Source organism: Protopterus annectens, chromosome 3.part0 (assembly GCF_019279795.1).
Source record: "Protopterus annectens isolate FY-2018-M chromosome 3.part0, PAN1.0, whole genome shotgun sequence".
Classification (NCBI taxonomy): domain Eukaryota; kingdom Metazoa; phylum Chordata; order Ceratodontiformes; family Protopteridae; genus Protopterus; species Protopterus annectens.
The window spans coordinates 192117659-192141319 of NC_056731.1; the positions used below are offsets into that span (position 1 = coordinate 192117659).

The 23661-nt window shown below is 42.5% G+C and overlaps 1 protein-coding gene across 1 annotated transcript in view; it reads left to right on the forward strand.

The window, feature by feature from the left end:
- Nucleotides 1-23661, forward strand: part of LARP4B (La ribonucleoprotein 4B) — a 2371531-nt gene that overhangs the window by 2060710 nt on the left and 287160 nt on the right. Inside the window, exon 14 of the mRNA XM_044065528.1 lies at nt 23183-23291. Coding sequence (XP_043921463.1) covers nt 23183-23291 — 109 coding nt within the window. The remainder of the gene's footprint in view (nt 1-23182; nt 23292-23661) is intronic.

Here is a 23661-nt window from a genome sequence, read left to right on the forward strand (position 1 = left end):
CCAACAAGTAAATTGGCTAGAACTACCCAAGCATCTCTTGCACACAAGCTCATTTTCAACCCCTCCCTCTGTCCCTCCCTGTCTTCTGCCTTTAAAATGCACCTACCCAGTAGAGTATTAAGGTCTAACAACCAAAATCTATTAGAAGTCCACAAACCAACTCATCCCCCAGGCAAAAATCTTCTATCGCATGGTCTAGCACGCCTCTGGAATTCCCTACCTCCATCAATTCGTATCACCTCTAACCATTTTATTTTCAAAAAATCTCTTCACTTATATCTAGTATCCCAGTGGGAATGCTCTTGCTTCCACCCCACATAACTAACACTGGTAATTCCATCTTCCTTTCCTTCCCCCATTTACACCTGCAATCTTCCCTTATAATTTCTCCTATCTCATACACTCTTATTGTTATTACTGTATCCACAAGAATACACTACGCTGCACCTCTTAAGTGTATGATTTCTGATATGTAATTTGACTTCTCATTATTTACTTTGCAACATTCCTTCTTTGTCTGTACCCTGTAAGCTTCATCACTAATTTGTATTAGTTGTAAAAGTTTCATCTCTAGTTTGTATTAGCTGTAATGTTTCCTCTACTATTTTGTAATTGTTTAATTGAATCTTTTACACTTGTATAATTATCATGTATAACCTATTGTAACTTTGATTGTTTGGAGCTTTTCTCCCCAGGACTCCATTGAAAACGGGTTCATTTTGGCCCAATGGACTATCCTGGTAAACCAACTGCAAATAAATAAATAAATAAAATAAAGGAGCAAACCCGATCTGCAGTTATTTGGGGGGTTTGGAAGGGATTATGGGTAAGGGGAAGAGCGTGAGCTATGGATCCAAAGTCTGAGATGTGGCCGAAGTCGCATCTGAGGTTAGATCTGAAACCCAGTGTTTGAGGAAGGACAGAAACAGACAACACAGATGCATCATTATGGTGACTACATAACTTTTGTTTAGTCACCAAGCAACTTTGATTGCTACTTTGCCAGCCATTGATGAAAGTTTTTTGACCCACGGACATCTAGATTATCATTTTTTGTGAAATTGCTTTACTATTTCTGTTTTAACTTGTATTTTCTTGTAAAGTGACTGGTTTGTTCTCTTTATAATAATTATTTGTGGGTACTCTTGTCAATTACTGAGCACTTCAGAACTCTCTTCTTCACTCCAGTGCCAAGCCACATCTTGTTTCAGAAGCTTTGTCAGAGGCATACTTATTTCGTATGTTTTGATAATAAAATTTGAAAGATGCTGTGCTATACCCAGGAATCTCATAAGCGAGTCTTTGTCCTCTGGAGGAAATATTTTACAACATTGAGTTTCTCATCATCTGGTTTAAAGACTGATAAAGTCAAAATTTAACCCAGGTATCTACTTCTGTTGCTCTGGTTTAACAGTATTGTTCAGCTTGAGGTTATACTTTGCCTATTCAGTAATTGAATTAGTCTTTTGTCATGCTCTTCTTAGTCACACCCCAGTGTGAGTAATAGAAGAATTCATTTGATTGCAGGAGCAACTTCTGTTGTGCAGAATTAATAATGTTTCCTCTTCAAATTAATTGAAATCTTACAGATCTCTGCCTGTGCAAGTTTTGTCAGGCTATACATTCTTAACTGCTCCACATCTGTGTGCAACACTTCAGGCACTTTGGAGATGTACAGATCCCATAGAATTAAATTTGATATTTCTATAGGCACATTAATGGTACACAGTTTGGAACTCCAGCTTCCTGTGTAGCATCAAACACAGAGTAATACATTGCTTTCTAGAGATCCAGCAAGACCAGATTTACTCTTTCAGCCAGGCATGTTTGCTGAGTGGTTTTGTATCTGTTGATTTTTTATTGTACAATGTTAAGTAACAATGCTTTAACTTGTCATCGTAACACAGTGATTAACACTGCTACTTCACAGAACTTATTTCTCCAGTTTGTTCTTCTGTAATTTTTTTTTTTGCTTGAGAATTTCCTTCCTTTGTCATTGGGGATTTTCATAGATGTTCTGGTTCTTCCTGTATCTCAGAGACCTGCTGTATGTGAATTGCTGTTCCTCCAAATTGGCCATAGTTGTATGTGCTTGTATATGCTCTGAAGTGGACTAGTACTTCATACAGGGCAAACATCATTGCCTTGCACCCATTGAGTACTAGGATAGGTTCCGTCTTCCCAGTGACCGTGAATTTGATTGTGGGTAATAGAAGAATTGTTCTGAATTGCAGGAACCACTTCTGTTGTACAAAATGGATGTTTCTTCTCCAAATTTATTGAGGTTTTGCAGATCTCTGCCTGTACAAGTTTTGTCATGATTCACCCCTGTAACTACAATTTTCAGCCAGGCACCATGCTTATTTTTTATTATTATTTTTAATTATGCCATTTCTATTATGCTAAGCTGTGTTTCACTTCTAATTGTCATGATTTCTAGAACTTTCCCTGGATCATGCACCACTGATAAATTGAGCCAGATCTGGCTGAGTATAACCTTCTGGTAAACAGCCTGGACTAGTAATTAAATTTTCATATTAAAGAAGCAAATTGTCACCCTTTGCATGCATGTTTTGAATAAATTTCAGTGTAGTAAAATTTTGACATGTCAAGCATCCCTGTAAAGGATGTGCTTCCATTTCAGCCACCTGGAACTGAATGTTGCATTTCTTATATTTGAAAACCGGTTTCTGGCTCTCATTTTACTATAGCCAGTCTACCAGGTCGTCATATTAAACACAGTCCTTATTGAGACCATTATCAGTGTCAGGGTATCCATTTTAGGATAAAACATGATCTGATCCAGTTAAACTATGGTTATAACTACTACTCTGAATACTTCCTCAAAGCAGGACTGCAGATTTCTCCTCGTACATTATCCACTGGATTACTTTGATATTTCCTGCAAAGGTCCATGGATTTCCTTAACATCTTGCTGATCATCATAGAAGGTTAGCCATCAGTGACTATAATAATTAGGTCAATGACAAATCCAAACTTGCCATATTATGGATGATCTTGGCATTATTCTTTCTTTTGCTGTACATGTTCAAGGGTATTCTTTGGACTTGAACTTCCATACTGGTCTGGTAATATGAAGCCTTGCTCTAGAGACTAATATTTGGTTAACCTCTTTCTGGTACAATTTCATGCTCGTGCTCCCACCAGCTTTGCTATCAGAGGTTAAGCTATCCCATTATAAGGAAATATGAAAGACTTACTGAGACACTGTAATATTCTTGTCAGTCCAGCTTCTAGTGGAAGTCGGTGCTGATGACATGTATCTGTAGATAATCAAGCTGTTACTGATGCCATGGATCAGGATGCTCCACTTAATGGTACAAATGGATAAGAACTTGCTTTAACAGCAGATGTTTGAGTTTGTCATTGCTGCAGTAGTATTTAGTACTGCAATTTCACCCAGTCTTCTCCTACCTAAGGTGCTATTTGAAGTTTGTTATGCTGTACCGACATGTAATGTTTTTTTTTTTTTGGTTTTACTATTGCAGTTAACACGTTTTGCCAGTTTGCGACTGCAGAGCATAACCATGCTGACCAAAATATTCTTCCTTCCATTAGTTCATGGTAGGTGAGACAGCAGTACACAATAAATATGAAATGTCAGAATGTTTTAACATATTAAGGACTGGTGCCCCAAACTCTCCATAATGCATATTTTTCTACTTTCATGTCTCACAGTCCATCCATGAGAAACAGAATTCCTCCCTATCCCTGTTTAAGTGCAGTTTGAACCAGTGGATGGCTATTTGGAAATTCACCCCAGTTTGGCTGTATCTCTCTGATGGACAGAGGCATTTAATAAATCACCCTCTATATATCAAATTTCTGGGTCACACTTGGGTTACATGGCTAGGCTTATAAGGGCCCTAGTGGTCGTTAGCCTAATATACACCTATGAGCAACTTTTGTAGAACTTTCAGGCTCTTACATATGAAGAGCCATACATCTCCTTTGATTGTGACCAGGTTTCTCTTGAATCGGTCTTCTCCTACCAGTGGTGGTGATTGAAATTTCTGTTAGCCAGTCCTTTTATCATCTTTTATTTTTCAGAGCTTGGAGCAGAATACAAAGCATTTCGTATAATCTAAATCTTCACCATATGTGTCTTTATGTCCAGAGTACATGTGTACAGGAAGACAAGCCATCTGTTTTCTGTTACTTACACTGTCCTGACATATTTTGGTGACTAGACACTAGCTAAGTAAATTCCCTGCTATGTAATGTTTTGTCACCCAAAGGGGAAAGGACCATTGACAAGTGCAACAAAAGCACATTCCACAGTGCTTGTGGGCATTCTCTAGTGCAAGTTTCAAAATTGTCTCCACTTTTGTCCTGTTTGTCACCATGACTTGATCATCTGTTCACATCTTCACCAGGCATTAGTTTCGATCTGTACCCAGAGTATTGCATCAGTTGGAAGTAAGTACATTTCCCCTTCTGGCTATTGGTATAATTTTTGATAAATCATTGCAGTTTTCGCATCTTGAACTAAGTATAGCAAATATTTGAATATTATCCACTACTACTATCCACTACCACTAGGTGGCGGCATTTGACAAGAAATAGACAAGAAATAGAGAGAAAAACCTCATTAGTTGCCATGTAGTGCTTTGTCCAGCAGGGATTGTAGCCCTGTACATCATAGTGCTTCTCCTGCTAGACATACATGCAGTAAAACACAAAGAAAGAGTGGCAATGTTACACAGGCAAGTAAAATGTTCCTCTGTCCCCCTACCCACATAGGCTGTGACCACACTACAAGCAGCAATCGGCACCTTAGTCCTAATTAATGCTTACCTTTTTCTGGGTGCAGAAATGCCAGCCCCCATGCCTATATGTGGTCTCACCCTCATTTTCTTGATTCCATGTACAAAATTAAGCCTAGTCAGATAATGTAGTTTAAACGTTTTAGTTAGGTTAGTTAATTTAGCCTCCGGAAATCACCTTATTACATTTCCATCTCACTGATTATTTTTTTTTTTACTTCTCTTGCCTCTTCCTGCTGGGTCAACCCGCTCCGTTCACCATTGCTGTGCTCGGGCTCACTCCACTCCTACACCCTACCCCCATTCCCACCCACCCCCAATTTCATTTGATTAATACCTAGCCTAACCACACCCTTCCCTCCCATCCAATCCCTTTCCCTTCCCATAATCCCCTACCCTACCTCTCTACTACTCCTCCACTCTATCCCATCCTCCCACACAACCAGCTCCTCCCTTCTATTCACTCTACATTCCTATCCCCCTACAACCTCTCAAGTATTATGAACTACTTCAAGCCCTTTCTCACAAACACCTTCCTTCTCCTGTTTCTGTTCCTATCCTACAACTCAACCTCCTTCAATTCTCAACATGTCATACATTTCAAATCTCCCACCCTCATCAACACTGTTACAGTAGCATAGGCTGTCAACTCTTGATACACTCTACCTCTCAACACTTACACACCCACCATCCAAAACTCCCACTACCTAAATACTTCACATCAACAAACAAAAGTAAATTTCACGTCCTTCACTCACTAACTCACATCAAGCTCCTATCTGACATCCATCCCAATTCCCAACCCAGGGCCCACCAACAGTACTGCACAACACATAAAAGCTTCCACATGCTCTATAACCACTCCATCTTATACTCACCTACATCCCCTCCCCCTTCCAAAAATCCTCAAACTCAAATCTACCCCTGTTAAAGCTCAACCTTCGTAGCATCTTAAACAAGACCACTGAGTTTCATGCTACCCTAGCCACATACTCTCCAGATATAGCAGTATTAACAGAAACCTGGCTAAAGTCCCACATTAACAATACAGAAATACTAACCACATGCTGTAACATCATATGAATGGATAGAATCAACAAACGAGGTGGTGGTGTTGCAGTTATGTTTAAAGATTCCCTCAAAGTAACCTAACTGAACTGTATACCTCCCACTATTCCCAACTCCGAATTATTATTCACCCACCTTTAAATCAACCCCAATAAAGGAATAGTCATTATCACTACCTACCCCCTCCGGCAACAACCTCCCCAGTATTGAACACCTACTCTCCTGCACTGTTAACAACACATCCAACTTTATTAATCTCTTCTCCTTCACCCAGACCATTAACTGCCCAACTCATATAGATAAACACTCCAACAAGCTCTCTTATTTAGACTGGATCCTAACTAACAGGCCCAACCAGGGACTGTTTGCAGGATGCCTGCCTGTCTCCCTGAGCGACCACTACCCAACCTTGCTTAATAAAAAAATGTGTGTACTCCAAAAGCAACATTATCTACAAACACATTACTACTAACGTTTCTCCCCCACTACTTTCAACCTCCTACTACAAAAATGTAACTGGTCCCTTCTTAAGCACCTAAAACTTGACTATGCAGTTCAGTACTTCAATGTAACCTTTCTTACTACTATTCATAACCTGGCCCCTACCAGAAAAATACGTATTAGGACTAAGCCTCTCCCATGGTTATCCAAAAGCACAAAATTACTTATGCAAAGCAGAGACAAAGCTTGGTCAAAATATCATGCATCTAAAGAAAAAGCGGACCTCACCAACTATCAACAGCTAAGAAACTTAACAAAAACAAATAACAAGTTTACTTCCTATCCTGTCAGCAAAAAAAAACAAAATAACCCTAAAAAATTATGGCAGTGCATCAACCAACTTTTAAACCCACCTCCCTCCATCTACCTCTAATAACCCAGACCCCATATTTACTCAATTTAATACACACTTCATCAGTGCAGTAAGCTCTCTTCTAGACAGCCAACCAGCTCAGCCATTTACAATCCCTACCACCACCATAGTCAAATACACTCCCCTCGCCTTCACACCCATACAAACGAACTACATGAAAACTCTCTTGTCCAAACTTAAACCAAGCCTCACAGCTGCTGACAAAACTCCCTAATGAATTCCTAAAACTGGCAGCTCTTTCAATTGCATACCCTATCTCAATACTTCTCAACTGCTCTGTCAGTGAACAGTATGTCCCTCTAATTTGGAAAATCTCCTATTATCCCAGTCCAAGGAAATAACCATGTACTGCCCCATAGCAATCCTCTCCCCCATCACAAAAATCCTAGAGAAATGCATCCACAACCAACTTTTAAGCTACTTCCTTAGCAACAACCTACTTTCCACCTCTCAGCACAGCTTCCGACCAAAGCACACTGCAAGTACAGCTCTTGTAGCCTTCTCTAACTCTGTCCATCATCATATGAACGAAGGACAGCAGGTCGGTTCCATTTTTCTTGACATGTCAAAAGCTTTTGACACCATGTCCCACCAGCTGCTTCTTAATAAATTATCTTCCTATGGCCTCAGCTTACCGTAACTAACTTGGTTCCATAGCTATCTTTCCGACGGACAACAAGCTACTATTTGGGACCCCTCACTCTCCCCACTGCTCCCCGTCTCTGTGGGAGTCCCTCAAGGTTCCCTTCTGGGTCCACTTCCCTTTATTATTTTCACTAATAGCCTCTGTAAAGCAACCCATTATGCCTCCATAGTACAATATGCTGACGATTTTACCCTTATCTGTTCTGCTCCCACCACCCTAGAACTCCGATCAAGAATGCAGTCAGCTTTTCAAGATATTGAATCCTCTCTCAACATCAACTCATTTTAAATTCCAACAAAACCAAGCTTATAGTATTTAGTAATAAAAAATCCAAAACATCACAGCTCCCTCTATCCATCACCTCTGCAAACGGTACTAAAATTGCCCCCACTAACCACAAAAAACTCTTGGGTATTACCATTGATGAAAACCTTCAATTTGATGTACATATTGCCCAAACCATCAAAAAAGTACACCTCAAATTAGGTAACCTTTATAGAGCTAAACCATTCCTAACACCCAATGTCAGGCTTGCCACAGCATGCACACACCTCCAAAGTACCCTTCTCTGTGGTTCCATTGTCTTCACCAACCTCCAGAAATCTGACATCAGTAAACTGAAATCATGCTACCACAAAATTGCAAAATGTGCCACCAACCTCTCACACACATCCCACCACTGCTTATCTCTTTCAGCTGGCTAGAGCTACCAAGCCTTCTGACTCACAATCATCTAGCCTTAGCCCACAAAATAATCTACCAACCATATAACTGCCCTGCAGTATCCTCCTTCGTTCAACCTAACCCCAACAGTCAAGCTCTCAGATCCTCCAGCAAACTCCTACTAAAGCTATCCAACTCCCACAACCAACACAGCGACGCCCTCTATTCCCACAATATAGACAAACTCTGGAATACCCTACCAGAAACTATAAGGAACACACCCTCACATGACCAATTCAAATCCCTACTAAAACACCACCTTAGCAATCGCCGTCTATGCTCCTGTCACTCCCCAGGTTAAACCCCCTCTCCTTTCCTGTTATCTTCTCTCTCCAATGTCTCATCACCTGCTGCGTTTTGCTATTTTAGTACCATGTTCGCTGTTTACCAACCCAGTAGCTCACTCAACTCCCAACTATACTTCAATCTCAGCTTCTGGGTTATTGTTGACTGGACTGTTTCTATCTGCAGGTCTGCTTCAGTTCCCACTATCCTGTATTTTTTACTGCAGCCACGACAGTTGTAATTATTTAGACTCACATATGTAATGTACTTGTCTTAATATTGTAAACATACATTGTATTTTTCTGCTGATGTTTTTGAATGTAATTGTTTATTTTCTCAATATTGTAATCCTGCATTTGTATTTTTGTCAATGTTTGAATGTAAAAACTGCCTGAATTTATATTTCTGTGGAGCTTTTCTCCCGGGGCCTCTGCTGAAAACGTGCCTCTGGCCCAGTCGGACATTCCCGGTCAACAAAATGTAATAAATAAATAAATATCCATAGTACTTGATCTTTAGGAGGGCCAGCTACAATGACTGCAACATTTATTTCCTTTGCTGTCATTCATGTGGATGTGCTAGCTGTCTTCTGAGGCAGCAGCAGGAACTGCAGCCCATTAGTAGGTATGGGTTATGCTTAGTTTACTTTTGGCTGTTCTGGTTAAAAAAAGCCAGTCACAGGTTAGTATTACTCTGCATCCAAAAGTGGATTGTTTTTATGGCATTGTATTTCAGAACTTCTTTTCTGATCTTTTCATGTTTTCCTGAACACGTGGGGATATACCTCTCAACTTTCCAGATTTTTGCCTCATGTTTGGTCTGTTCCTCGGAAACTTTGAAGTTTTCTCACAAATCACTGAAAATTGAACTCACTAAAATAATGACATACATTTGAATTCAGACTTCATGTCCTTCAGAAAGCTCAGCAGTTGGTTCATTGTGTTCTTCGGGGTGTTCTTTTTTAGGGTTTGATTTTCTGCTTTCACCTAGTCTTTGAGCATTTTAGCATCTAAATGCAGGCATGGAAAATTTGTGTCATTACATATACCAAGTCTTTTATCTTAGCCAGTATTCTAGGCTGTGCTGTTTGGTAGTTCCCTGGTCTTCTGTTCTCAAGCCATTGGGTCATTGGCCTAATCTACCCCCTACTATGGTAGTGATCTGCCACCTGCATTTTCTTTAACAGCTGGATCTTTAACACTTGAGCAGTTAATCAAACCAGAAGTGTAGACACTTCTGCCATTATATCAGTAGCCCACCAATCAAGGTGTGGTGTTTAATATAAAGTAGTTCTTTAAAGTATGCTTTGCTGACTTTCTAGAGTTGCATTTGATGTGGACTATGTTGCTTTTCCATTCTTCTGCTCTTTTAGCTAAAGATGTACTTATCTTGACATATTAAAAAAATGTGTCAGCTCTACTGGCAAAGAGGGATAAAGCCCTGACTACAGCCTAGGTGATCAAACTTTGGATAATGGCTTGAGCTTAGGTTGTATGGGGAGCAGAGCATGATGCAGCTAAAGCTAGCACATCTCTGATAAGGTGTGTGGGGGGGGTGCCTGGGCCTGTACTCTGTGGTAAAGTCTCTAGTGGGGACCATGGATCACATTGAGACACCATCTACGAGGGGTGCAGGGTCATTTGATTGTCTGTGCAGAGGAATGCAAGTACATTACAGTGGCCCATTGCACACCAACCACATGGATGCTTTAGGTATGTGCAGGCAACCCCAGTGGTTAATTATGAAACCCTATTTCCTGGCCTTAAAATGATGTCTGTCAGTCTTGGCATACTCAATGTGTGGGTTCGAGCCGATCCTCGGCTCGACTTGCAAGATGGCTTAATGAGAACTCCTTTTACCAGCCTGAGGCAGCCCTTTATATCCCATGGTGCAAGGCGGAACTAAAATAGATCTCGCTTGGGTTATTAGCTTAACCCAGTTTAGATTTGCCGCTTAGCGAAAACATAGTTTTTTGCCAAAAGTTTAGTTAGGGGGGTTAGTTTTTTTATAAAGTAGTGTTAGATTAGCTTTGTACTTAGTTACAGCCCACCCTATTCCCTTCCTTTTGTACTTTTTATAAATAGGTTTCAATAAAGTTTGAATAGTTTTAGTTCCCAAGCACCCTTCCAGTGTCTGAAAAAGGGATTAATTCAGTTGTTTGTTGTGACTGTGTTGAAGCTCGGTCTACTGTGTTTGTTCAGGCAAGGTCTGTTCTCCCTAAGAAGTGACCAGTGAGAAGGCAAATGTCTCTGACAACAAGTCACAGAGTCATGCAGGTTGCTAAAGTTTTTAGTAATCCTCAGGACTCCTGTAATGTTGTGCAAGCTTAGCCAGAGAGTCCCAGGACTCCTGTGAACAAACCTGTCCTCCGAGGCTTACTTAACCTGAAGGTTCCTCGAGCCCGGCCTGGCCGGAAACCTCTAAGCCACTGAAGAGTTCGGCTACAGGTTCCAAGCCTCCTCCTGTCTTAAGCTGCTGAAGGGAGGCGATATCAGCCCGGAGCCCTCGATACTTTCCGCCGGAGCCGTCGGTCCCTTGCCCGGCCCGGCGGACACGATGACCATCCTGGGCCTTGTCGGCCTCCGAGCCGACACGGCTTCAGGCACGGAGCACTGATGGCTCGGTCGGCTCTGGGGTTCAAGGGACTTCGCCCATGGCTTCAACCCGTGAGATCTTCCATCGGTCCCCTTCTCTACTGAGCATTCACTGCCCGTGGCCTGTTCTTGAGGGGAGCGGGTCTACTGGAGCCATCTTCGAGATCTTCCAGGCTGTCTGACCACGCATTTGGGATTCCTTCCCAGGCTGTTGGAAGTCTCAGGCACTGCCCCCACGATTTGGAGAGGCGCGTGTGGACTTCGGCTATAGCCCTGATTCTGAGATTCTTCTCCGACTCCACACCAGAGTCTTGAGCCGAGCTTGGTCTTTCCTTGTTTCATGCCGGAGCTTCGGCAGGCCGGCTGGGACACCTCGCCCGATCTCCTCCTTGAGACCTTCCCCTTTCCTCCGTCATCTGCGGCTCACGCTCGGCAGCCAAGCCAGGCATCGACCCTTGTCTCTCTTCTCGCCTCCTCTCGGGCTCGGCTTTGGTAAGCTCGGCCTGACATCGCCCGAGCCTCTCCTTGGCCTTGGCATTCCTGTTTGGCCTCTGACCCTGGTGTTCCGGGTTCCCTCTCCTTGGAGCCGACCTCATCTGGTCTGGCCTCTGAGCCTGGTGCCAGGGTTCATCCCTCTAGCTCCTCCCTCATCAGTGCCTGCTCCAGCCCTGTTTCAGTCTTCCCTCTAGCTCCTCCTCCACCCGGCCCCAGGTTTCCCCACTGACAGAGTGCTTGCTATTCTCCTGACCCCTGCAGGAACCCCCCGAAGAGGACGGTGGCAGGAAACCACACAGACTCCCGAGTCTACCCTGGGGAATACCGACTTAAGAGATCAGGAGGGTTCCCCACGTGTCTCTCTGAGGATGTCTCCTTTCAGACATCCTGAGGGAGGGTTTGGGTCCCCTCTGAATTGGCTCCATTGACCCTCCCTCCATGAGAGTCGGTATACCTGGAGCTCCAGTGACCGACCCTCCACCTCCTGCTCTCCCGCCTGACCCACTTTCCCAGGTAGTGGCTCGGAAGGCGGGCGGCTCCAGATTCTGTTCCTTGCAGTCTGTGGCTCCATCGTGCGGGGGGTGGGCCTGGCCTGTAACCAAGAAGGAAGTCCAAAGATCCAGGATGGATGCTGCCTCCGCAGGATAAGCCACCAAGGAAGGAAATGTATCTGGATCATTCAGTCAGCTGGTCCATCCTCCTGCATTCTAGGACCGGATCATTCAAAGAAAGCGGATGTTTTCTCGAGGAGATTGCTATGCCCACTGGGAGATTGGCCTTGTTTACTCACCAGGCTTCAAATCTAGATATTCTCATGAAACAGAGAAGTAGTATTCATCTCACTCCTGCTGCTCATATTCTCAGATTGCCTCACAGGGTGCTATCCTGAATTCCATATCCAACTCCTCCATGCGGCTCATAAGCCTGGATGCCGATGGAGCGGTAGCAGGGCCGCAGGGCACAGGTGGCGCTTCTTAGACGCCAAGCTGATGTGCTGTCAGCCAGGGACCTCAGGTGGCGCCCTTTTGATCAGATGTGAGAGAACTTGTAAACTGTTCGGACCTCAGTGAAGGATACTTTGACCCCTTGAGCAGGACGGTAAAAGGGGTCAGGGCGGGAGTCCAGTTTTCCCCAAAGGCCAAGTTTTATCCCCCACACTCAGGCTTATCCCAATGTGGCAGAGGAAGCCCAATAATAAACACCGCCACATCCTCACAAGCCTACCCCAGAGGCAGGCCCCAGACAAAGAGGACGCCTCTAATGAGCGGGCCTAGATGCAACCCACTGTTGAACCAGGGCTTCCTGAGAAGCCCTTTCAGCATCCCTGGTGTTGCCCACTGTCCACCCAAGGAGGCAGTCGGGAAGCACTCACTGTACCCAGTAGCCTGGCAATCCCCTATCCCAAGAGAAGTGGGTACAGCTTCCATCACATCCGGGAGGGTTACAAGATCCCCTCAAAAGTTTTCCCTGCACTCTACAATCCCTTCCAGACATCTCACCCGGGTCAGCTGGACGGCAAGACAGGAAGTTTCAAAACTCTGGAAAAGGCCATTCAAACAGTGCCGCAGACCGTAGGATCCGCTTCACTAAGATTCTTCAAGTCCCCAAAGGACGGGAGATTCGGAGATTGATTCCGATAAGCAGACTAAACAGACTACTCAAGAAGGTCAAGCGGGCTTCTATCACGTCACGATCCATTCTGCCTTGCTGGGCAAGTGAAAACTGATGGATTTCTTAGAGACCTTCAGGCGTGACTATTCACCAAAGATTCACACACCTCCAGAAGGTGCCCTCCGCTTCGGCTGGGACCCAGTCATTGGCAAAATTCAGCACTGCCCTTGGCCTCACTTCAGCCCCCAGGAGTGTTCACCACAAATGCATGGTGGTCACAAGCTCCCACCTGAGACGCCGAGACCTGTGGTGTTTTATTTGGACGACTGGCTCCTTCCTCCGCCTCCACCTGCTACATCAGCTTCAGAAGTCCAGCCTACAGCTTTGCAAGGTTAGAAACTGGAATTCCCTGTAAAATTTCGAGAAATCCTTTCCAATCTGGCCTTAAGGCTAATCATTTTATAGGCGAGTTTCAAATCACAAAATGTTAGCCAGGCTAAAAGATCAGTAATTCTGGACATTCTTGAAGTTTCAGCCTCTGAGCCAAAGCAGCAAGATGTTGCGGTTTCTCTCTTGAGTTCAGGCCCACCGGCTGCGGCCATTGTTTCTTCCACTGCACTGCCTCGCTGCGCCGTCTCCTGGTGGATGAAATCTTGGTAACACAGTGGGTGCGGGTCCGCCCATGAGACATGAAATCTTGGTAACCTTCTTCTTCATCTCATCTACTTTACCTCTTATCTTCCCCTTCTTCATCAGGGCCGACTCCTTTTCCCTCCTTCAGTTGCCACAGTCAGGGCGGTATTGGCCCTGTGGATCGGGGGGGCATTATCAGGGCAGAAATGTCACGGACGGGCAACCCATAGAATACCATCTGCACAATACGTGACTTTTGATCCCGCAGTGAATTTAACGTTGCTGCAAGCCCTGACGACTCTCTTCGGACGGGACTCAAACAGTACAGACGGATGTCCGTGGTCAAAGTCTGGCACATCAACAAACAGGGCGGAACCAGGTCCTATCCCTTATGTCGAACTGCTCAGAGCACATCATGAAGCATCTCTTCTATTGGGTCGATGGCAACGCGGATCTGTTCTGATGCCTCCTATTGGGCGGACAGGCTAAGCAGGATCTGTTCTGATGCCCTCACGAGTGGTCTCAATCAATCTGTAGACTTCTTTTTCTGAAGTGGGCACTTTGCATTTGCGATTTCGCTACCCCCCAAAACAGCCAGTGCCCAGATACTTTCTGGTTAATTATTTCCAGACACCAACCTTGACTTCTTTCTTAACCCTCTCTGTTTTCCTCTGGGACTTCTTCTTTATGCTTTTCCTCCCTTTCCAGTGATTCCACAAGTCATTCATTTGAGAGCCGCTTTGAGAGAGCAAAATTGATCCTCATTGCCAATATTGGCCTCGCATCTCTTTGGTTTCCGGATCTCACATCATTATCTTTTCGACCCAGCCTGGCATCTGGACCAGTTCCGTTCACTTGATCCACCAGTCGGGTCATTCATTCCGTGCTCCTCATTCTTCCTCACTTCCACCCCGTGGTAGCTCCACTCCTTCTTGTTTCTGACTACCAATGATTTCTGACTCCGCCAGATATTTTATGTTCTTTCTTTGAAATCACTGCTGTAAATTTATGCTAGCAAGTGAGCCCAGACAGCATTGGCACGCCATCCTTATTGATCTCTACTGCCCTGGATTATCTTTTTTTGATCGTTTTTTCATTCGGATCCCGATCCCTACAGTCATCAGTACAAAGCACAACTATTTCCAAGTAGCATCATGTTGGCTTGCATGACAACATCATAGGAGTTGCAAGGCCTAGCTTTTAATTTTTTCTCCTACTCCAGAACATCCTCTCCGCAATTCATCCTAAACTTAATAATGGCATCCCTAATTCTGCACTTCCTCTCCTACTTCCTGCGGTTCTTGTTATTGATGGGAAAACTATATTTACTAAAGTTATTACTTCTAAGAAGAGTTTCTGCACAAAGAAGACTTCTGCAATCTGCTCCTCTGATTCATGGTTTTTGTATTCGATAGGTTTCGATAAGAACTAACCTTCCCAGGTTCCTGCAAGAACTAATCTCAAAACCAATATTAATATTAACCAAAATCTACCAAGTTTTCTTTCCTAACTCTTCCAGTTTCTTTGAACAGAAGAAGCTGAGAGCTGAACAGATCAGCCACTTTCATCACTACTGTATAGACTAAACAAATGGGAAAATCAGACCAATTGTGAAATCAATTGTTTTGTTTGTCTCCTGGTCTTCCAGTTTCTAGGTTCTAGATCTTAGATGGTTACCTTCCACCATTTCCCATGTCCACTCTGTGTACCTCTACACAACTAACAACTATCTCTAAAAGAATATTCCCACCAGGAGTCTATCCACTTCAGCCTCTTGTTTAGCCTTCCCATTGATACCATTGCAGAAACTAGCAGCGCCTTGGGCCAACCCCTCATACCTTTACCTTTGTGTTAAGGTTGGATGGATAGGGGCCTCCAGGCCAGTTCCAGTTTTGGGTTTTCTCAGCCATCTGTTCCATTGAGCTAACTGATATAGGAAAGGGGATCGCTGAAGTCCATGAGAGCAAGAGTAGATTGACAACTTAACAGAAAGACAACATGTACCACGTTAACGTTCCATTGGGTGCATTTCTCTCTTTCTCTTTCAAGGCCCCTCCCTCCTTCCCCTGGCCTGATCTTGGATGAGAGTTAGAGAGAGATTAAGCTTCCTATGAGGGAGCATATGATAGAGGACGCAGAGGAATTCTCCTAATTATGTTAGGATAATAGTAGTCTTTAGCAGGGTCAGTTACAGAGCAAACGAGATTCGAGGTAGTTCGCCTCATTGCATCATATAAAGGGTTGCCTGCTGGTAGTAAAAGGGTTCTCGAGAAATAAAGCGAGTTTAGTCGAGCCGAGGAGACCGGCTGAACCCATCCAGCAAAGAAGAAGGCGAGAGAAGACAATTCAATATGAACGTTATGGTAGGTACATAACTTCTAATTTCTCACCCCAGGAGACAAGTGAGTCTTAAGGGCAACAAGGAGGCAGAGCTTGATGTGTTAATAAAAATCTAATGTGAAATGTTTTTTCACTTGCTTTTGTACTGATAATATCGAGGAAGGAGGTGGTTTAGGTTAGGAAAGGACAGTCAGAAAGACAACTGAAGAGTGTGTGTAGAACCACTAGTTATGTTTTGGCATATTTATTTATTTTATTTTTACATTTGTTAACCAGGTACAATCCGGCTAGGCAAGTAGCCCATTTTCAGCAGAGACCTGGGGAGAAAAGCTCCACAACAATAGTACAAAAAGATTACAAAATTTTTAAATCAATCCGTTGAGCTTTTTCTTCCTGCAGCCCGTTCTCACAGACACCCATCCTTCCATACAGCTGCCTTACCAGTCCGGATTCAGGAAGAAGGAAGCAGACTGTTTTTCCCCAGAAGTCTATGTGGTGCTAACCACATAGACTGAAAGGAGATTGGACTGTAGAGTCTGCAGTCTTGGGACATTCAAACGAGCCGAGAAACCAGAAAATGGAAGTGTGCATTCCAGTGCAAACACTGGGTTGCAGGAGAAGCCACTCTACTGAACAGGCAAGCTGTGTGGATACGCTGGGTTGCAGGAGAAGCTACTCTAAAGCTATGTGGATTTAAGGTATGAGCGGGTTAGCTATGTGGATTTAAGGTACGAGAAAGAGTTGCAGGAGAAAGCTATCAGGTACAGGAATGGTTGCTTACTTACTGAAGCTGTATGGAAGGATGGGTGTCTGTGAGAATGGGTTGCAGGAAAAAGCTCAACGGATTGATTACTTAAGTTGTAGGGTGTGTGTAATTGTAAAATGCCCCAGTTGGGGTATACTGGTGGCTAGAGAGAACTCATGATACCTGCTGGTGAGCTCGAACCCTGTACCTTGGGTGCAGGTAACAAGAGCCTGAATTCCGTACCCTACCACCATTTGTGAAATGTTTGCAGATTTTTGCCTCATATTTTGTTTTATTCTGTTCCTCGTAAAATCTGTGGTTTGAGTTTTTAAATCTTTCAATAGTTGATGGTGCAGTAGTAGCATTGTTGCCTCACAGCTAGAGGTTCTCTGGTTTGATTCTTGGCTGGGGTGCCTTCTGTGTGGAGACTGCATGTCCTCCCTGTGTTTCTGTGAGTTTGCTCTGGTGTCCTCCCATGTTACAAAGACGTGTCTGCAGTATTTCTCCCTGGGCCTCTGCTGAAAATTGGCTTTTGTTCCAAGTCAGACTTTTCTGGGTAACAAATGTTAAATAAGTAAAATTGACAGACATTTGAATTTCAGACTTCATATTCTTCAGAAGGTACATAGTAACACAAAACCTTTTATTCTACCAATTTTCTAAGTTTATAAGATGAATATTTGAAGTTTGTCCCTATTTTGGGACTGTACTCCCCCATTATTGGCTTTGTCCAGGTTTTTTGTGCTAAGGTTGAGAGCTATGGTGAGAACTGAATGTTTGAGGGCTGTATTCCCCCATTACTGGCGTTGTCCAGGTGTTTTGTGCTAAGAGGTTGACAACTATGGTGAGAACTGAATTCACTAAATGGTAGCCATTTAAGTTTCAGTCCTCCTCTCTTTCACAGAACAGCTGATTTGGCATAGTGTTATGTTGCTCTGACTGTTTTGCACAGGGTCCTGGGTTCAAGAGTTGGTAGTGAAATGCATGGTGGTAACACAGCATTTTATTCTAGCAACTTTCCAAGATTATACAAGCAATGTTTAAAATGTGCCCCTGGTTTTGGGCTTTTGTCCCTCCCCAGTACATTTTGGCTCTTCCCAGATTTCTTGTGCTGCAAAGTTGAGAGGTACAGCTGAGTGTGGAGTAGATTTTCCAAGGAGCTGAGACCTGCAGGGGAAGAGAAATTTAGTGTTTCTTATGCTGACACTGCTTGCATTGTTAATAGCACAACAGGTAGTGTACTTGCTTTTGATGCAGAAGGCTGTGGGTTCTACTCCCACAGTATGTAGATGTATTGCTGATATTGTCCTGTGTTGTAAATGGGGTGAATGCTGCCATCTTGAGAATGTCCTCTTTGGCGAAGATACCTAGTAACTTTGAACCCGTCCGCTACTTGCCATCCATTCCCTATTGTAATATTACTAGCTTATCATTTTTAATGTAATGTAGGCAATTTATTCCTCAAGGGCAACAGGTACTTTATTTGTAGATGAAACAATGAAATATAACGTTGTTTGCTAGCAGCAACCTCTACATTAGTTACAGATCTTTTTAATGTGGAATTATTTAGATGATGTTTACTTCTGCAGAGATTGTGCATATTTACTGATACTGGTGGATTGTAGAAGTTTGAGTAGACTTTTATGATGGAAATGTTCTCAGTTGGGCAGTTTTGTCATTATTAGTGCATGCATTTTGTTTAATTGTTTACTGGAAAAAATGCTCAAAACAATACATTTAAAACATCCTCTAACAACTGTACTGTATTATACAAGGAATATAATTTAATGCAGTCAGGAAGGTGCATCACAGAACACATGTATGTTTTGTGTGCAAGGGGCCTGTCATTTGAAAATAGCCCAAAGTTAATCTTTATCTGCCACTAGCCAAATGTATTTTCTTTGAATGTGGGTTTCAATGCCGTTTCAATGAATGTGAGTTTCAAGGGCAGAGAAGTTTTAATGCTAAGTCTGTTTTCATTGTGAAACTGCATTGCTTTGTTTAGCAGATGTCTTGGTGTACGGTTTGTGCTGTAAAATGCAAAATAAAACTTTCAAATGAAGTCCAAACCATCATAGAAGTAAAGCAGTATGCACATTAGTGTTTATGGTAAATGGGGTGAAATAACCAAGTAATGGTTCATTGGAATGGCTGCAGGGGGGAGGCTCCATTTGACCATGATTTTGTGAGGGGGAAGGGCGGCAAACTCAGACAGCCCCGGCTGAACTATACATCTCAACTGTCCAGATTTTCACAGAATGAATAGATTTTTTGCTTCTTATTTTTGGTTTGTTCCTCATAAAATTTGTGGTTTTCTGGCAAATCATTTAGGAATTAAGTCACTAAATAATGACAGACACTGAGTTTCAGACTTCATAACCTTCAGAAAAATGCATGCTAAAGCAAGATCTGTTATTCTATCAACTGTCTCAGTTTATACAAGAGCAATTTTTAGTACTGCTTATGTTTCCCCAATATATTTGGCCTTGTCCAGATTTCCTGCATTAACAGGTTGAGAGGTACATGCAAATAAATTGCTTTATAGAATTAGGCATATCCAAACTCTCAACTGTCCCCGATTTTGGCTCAAAATGTTGGTCTTCCCCTCATAATCCCTCCACAAAATGGAAATTTTGGAAGAAAATGTGGAGGGTTTACAATTAATAAATAACTGTAATAATCAGAGTTATAGATTACTGTTATTTCAGAAATGCATGTAGATTCTTTTATTTTGTCAGCTGCTCAAGTTAGCAGTACTAATATTAAAAGTGTCCCTTCTTTGACAGGTTCCCAGCTGTATTGTGTGGCTATTTTATATTTTTGCGTCACATTTTGGTCCATTTTTCATAAAATTGTGTTTTTTTGGCAAATTAGTGGCAAATCACTAAAGACTGAAGTTAGAAAATAATGACAGACATTTGAGTTTCAGATTTCATACCCTTCAGAAAATTCATACTAATGCAATTCCTACTATTCTGTTATCTTTCTAAATTTATAAGAGAAATATTCAGAAATTGTCCTTATTTTTGAGCCTTTGTCCACTTCTGTGTATGACTTTGTCCAGATTTCTTGCTCTGAGGTTGAGAGGTATGACAGATGTGTCAGGACCATCACAGTCAGCCAGAGACATTTCAAATTGTGACATACTTGTTGCACCCCACTCCCCAATGTAGTGACTCTGGATGTGTCCAAGCAAGGCAAGGAGCAGTTATGCACCGTAAATGTGCAGAGTACCCCCCCATCCAAGGTAGACACAAGTACTACAGTGGCTTTTCATCTGTCCTTGATTTTGCAGAATGTTCTGGTTTCATTCATATTGCTATACAGTTGATTTATGCTTATTATTCAGAAAGTGCCTGTTGCTCTGTTTAAGTAGCAATGCTTTAATGACCATCAGGTAAGCTTGTCTGAGATTGTAAGATGCAAGTAAGCTTTAATAAGCATACTGTTAAAGAATTGCCAACATTGAAAGCCTTTCTGTTGTTGCCATGCAGGGAATACTTGCATAACTAGATAACGTATAAGCCTTGGGTATTGAAATGCATATGACAGTATTTGTAATGAAGGACAGGATTATATTATTTTAAGAAGCTCATTACATTTCTTGGAGACTTGCAGTCATCTTTGCAGGCTTTACCTGTAAACTAAACAGAATGCCAATCTATCTTGTGGTCCATAACGTGCAGTAATCCTTTAAGCTATGGATCTTGAACTTGTTTCTTGTTTGCTTTTCATTTTTTACTTTGATCAGCACTCTCCAAGGCAAGAAACACAGCATCCATGGGACCAGACAGCATCCCAGGCTGCGTACTACATGAACTCCAAAACAAATTAATCCCTCACCTTAATACCATGTTTAACCACAGCCTCATCTCAGGCTATGTGCCCACAGAGTGGCGCACAACAACAGTTATACCACTCCACAAATGAGGTGCCACCACTGACCTTGGGAATTACCGCCTCATCCGCCTGACTAGTCTCGTCTGCAAGGCCATGGAGCGCATCATCACGGAAATCATAAACAAAGACATTGGAAACCTACAAACCCTTGACCCCACCCAGTTTGGGTTCGTAAAGGGAAGGTCTTGTCTCCTAAATCTGGTTGACTTTTTCAAAATGGTCACTAAAGCAATAGATGAGGGAAAGTTGGTTCATACAGCATACCTTGATCTTGCAAAGGCCTTTGATACCATTCCCCACTCTGGAATTATTGACAGACTCACCAACCTAAATATAAACCCCTACGTTACAAAATGGGTTGCTAACTGGCTCATAGATGGAACCCATTCAGTGAGAATAGGAAACACTTGATCCGTCTCCAAACCTGTGACTAGTAGTGTACCACAGGGCTCAGTCCTGGGACCCCTCCTATTCGGTATCTACTTCTCAGAGGTGCAAGCAAACATGGAGGGATTATGGCTAACAAAGTTTGCAGACGACTGCAAACTGGGTGCCATAATTGAGAATCCTAATGATGTAAATATCCTTCAAAAGGGTCTTAAGGATACAGATACATGGTGCCAAAACCACAGCCTCAAGGTAAATGCCAAAAAGTGCATCGTCATCCCCTTTGGGAAAACCAAGTACCTATGAATTACAACATAGGTGACAGCCCACTTACCACCGAGAGTGTGATAAGAGACCTAAGGATTTGGGTGGAGAGTAACCTCTCCTTTGACAACTATATTGCTAAAGTGGTTAAAAAATCCTTCTACATGGCCTACCTTATCACAAAAAAGTTTGCATCCAGGAATAAGGATGTTATTGTCCCCCTCTACTCACCACTCATTAGACCCATTATTGAATATAATGCCCTATTCGGGATGTACCTAACAAGACATCTGCAACAACTGGAGAGGCCTCAAAAGTACCTCACAAAGAGGATAACAGGCCTCAAACAGTTGCCCTACGCCATGAGGCTAAAAAAACTCAGACTGTACTCGGTCACGTACCGGCTATTCAGAGGTGATCTCTGTCTGACATACAAGGCTACGTCATACCCAGATTTGCTAGAAATGCTCCACCTAAGGAAAACCCAGTCCACCAGAGCTACATACTCAAGGGATGTAAACCTGACATCATCAATAAACAGGACTTATTGGAGGGACAGATTTGTGTCCCAGAGATTTCCCTTGCTCTGGAATAAGGTCCCCATATATGTGAGGCAGAGCTCCTCATTAGCGCTCTTCAAGAGGAATCTTGAGTGGATAGGAAAGAGGAAATTCACCCCAGTAATCTCTTTGGTGGCCCTGCTAGACAGGGGCGCAGGAAGCAAACCCACTTGGGAGGGAAGCGTAAGCAAAACATTTTTTTGGCTAGGCTTAATGCCCCAGGGCCAATAGCCTAATACCTACCTATGAATCATGTTTTCCCCATGAAACAAGTAGTTGTCGGGTAGCAGGTCTTTTTTGGATAAGCATTTGTACATGTGGGGGTATCACAGAGATTGCTACTTTCAAGATGTTACTTGGTACTTTAATAAAGCTGAATATAAATTATAATTAGAACTGCAGTGCAAGAAGTGGTTTGAGTTGAGTGCTGCTTGTTTTTCTTATACTTGATTTTGACTGGCATTCCAGTAATGTATTTAAAAAGTAATTTATTTTTTCATGCCTCATAACCTTTCTGTTTCCATCTAGATATTAAGCTGTCATGCAGCCAATGCATTGAAATATTTTTTTTCTTCTACACTTCATTTTGTCTTGATTGGGCTCTCATAATGACGGTTTGGCACCTAGGGCAGCGTATTTAATTAAAGTTATAGTTTTTGTGGTTTTGAGCATAGCCCCTCCCCTTTCTAGTTGACCACACCCATTCTCATTGGCCCCTCCCACACAGCTGTCTCCTGCAAACCCCCCCCCCCCTTTGATTTGAAATCAGCAACCGCCACTGGGGAATAGGGAATCATTTTGTTTGAGAAGTGTTATTCAAGTATGCCCGCCAAAAAAAATATGTTCATACTGAATGTGAACAAGAATAAGTATGTTGTAAACTCATTCCCTTTTCTGTTAGAGTCTAATTCATATAGCATTTGTTGTGATTACTTGTTCAGCTTGAAGAGATAAGTTGGCCAAGATTGTATTCCATTTGACAAGGAAGTCCTTACATTTAATAGTGTCTGCTCTTGGGTAGTTCCTAATTAGGAAATTGATTTTTGTTTCTTAAAGCATCTTTCTGTCAGTGGTAAGTCTTCTGCTAATTGTTTGAGGTAAGAAAATGTCAAGCCAAGACATGGGGGGCCACAATGAAAGCAGCAAGGCAGATAAATGGAATACAATAGACTTTGCCAGTGTCTACCATTTGGTTTCCATAATGTTTTGAAGCTGGAACAAAGAACTTTGGCATTTGATAAATGTTTAACACGCACATTTTTTGCCATAGTGAATCAAGGGGCACAGAGTGTAAACCTGCAGAAACGCAAATCATAGAAAGACTTAATTCCACCATCACTACTGTAAGCAAATCGGTCCAAGTTAATGGTGCTGCTACAGTAAGTATTCTTTTTTCTTTCAGTGTAATGCATGTGTTTTAAGCACCAGTAGCAAGTTCTGTGCAAGATTTTAATGACCGAACAGTTTTTTTTTTTTTTTTAAATGTCTACCATAGTTCACAAAAAATCTGTTGTACAGTGGCAGGGGGTAGTAGTGTAAATTGTACTAGTTACTGAAGAATGCATTTTAAACTTTTAGGTGAAATGTAGGTAATTGTTTATCTGAGCTGCTTAAAAAAAAAACATTGAAGTGAGTACTCTTCAGAAGCTATGGCTGCATAAATTGCCTGTTGCTGCTGCTTTGAGTTGTTGGAAGATTAACCAGACAGGTACAACTTTAGTACTGACCAACACCATGTTAAAAAATTTG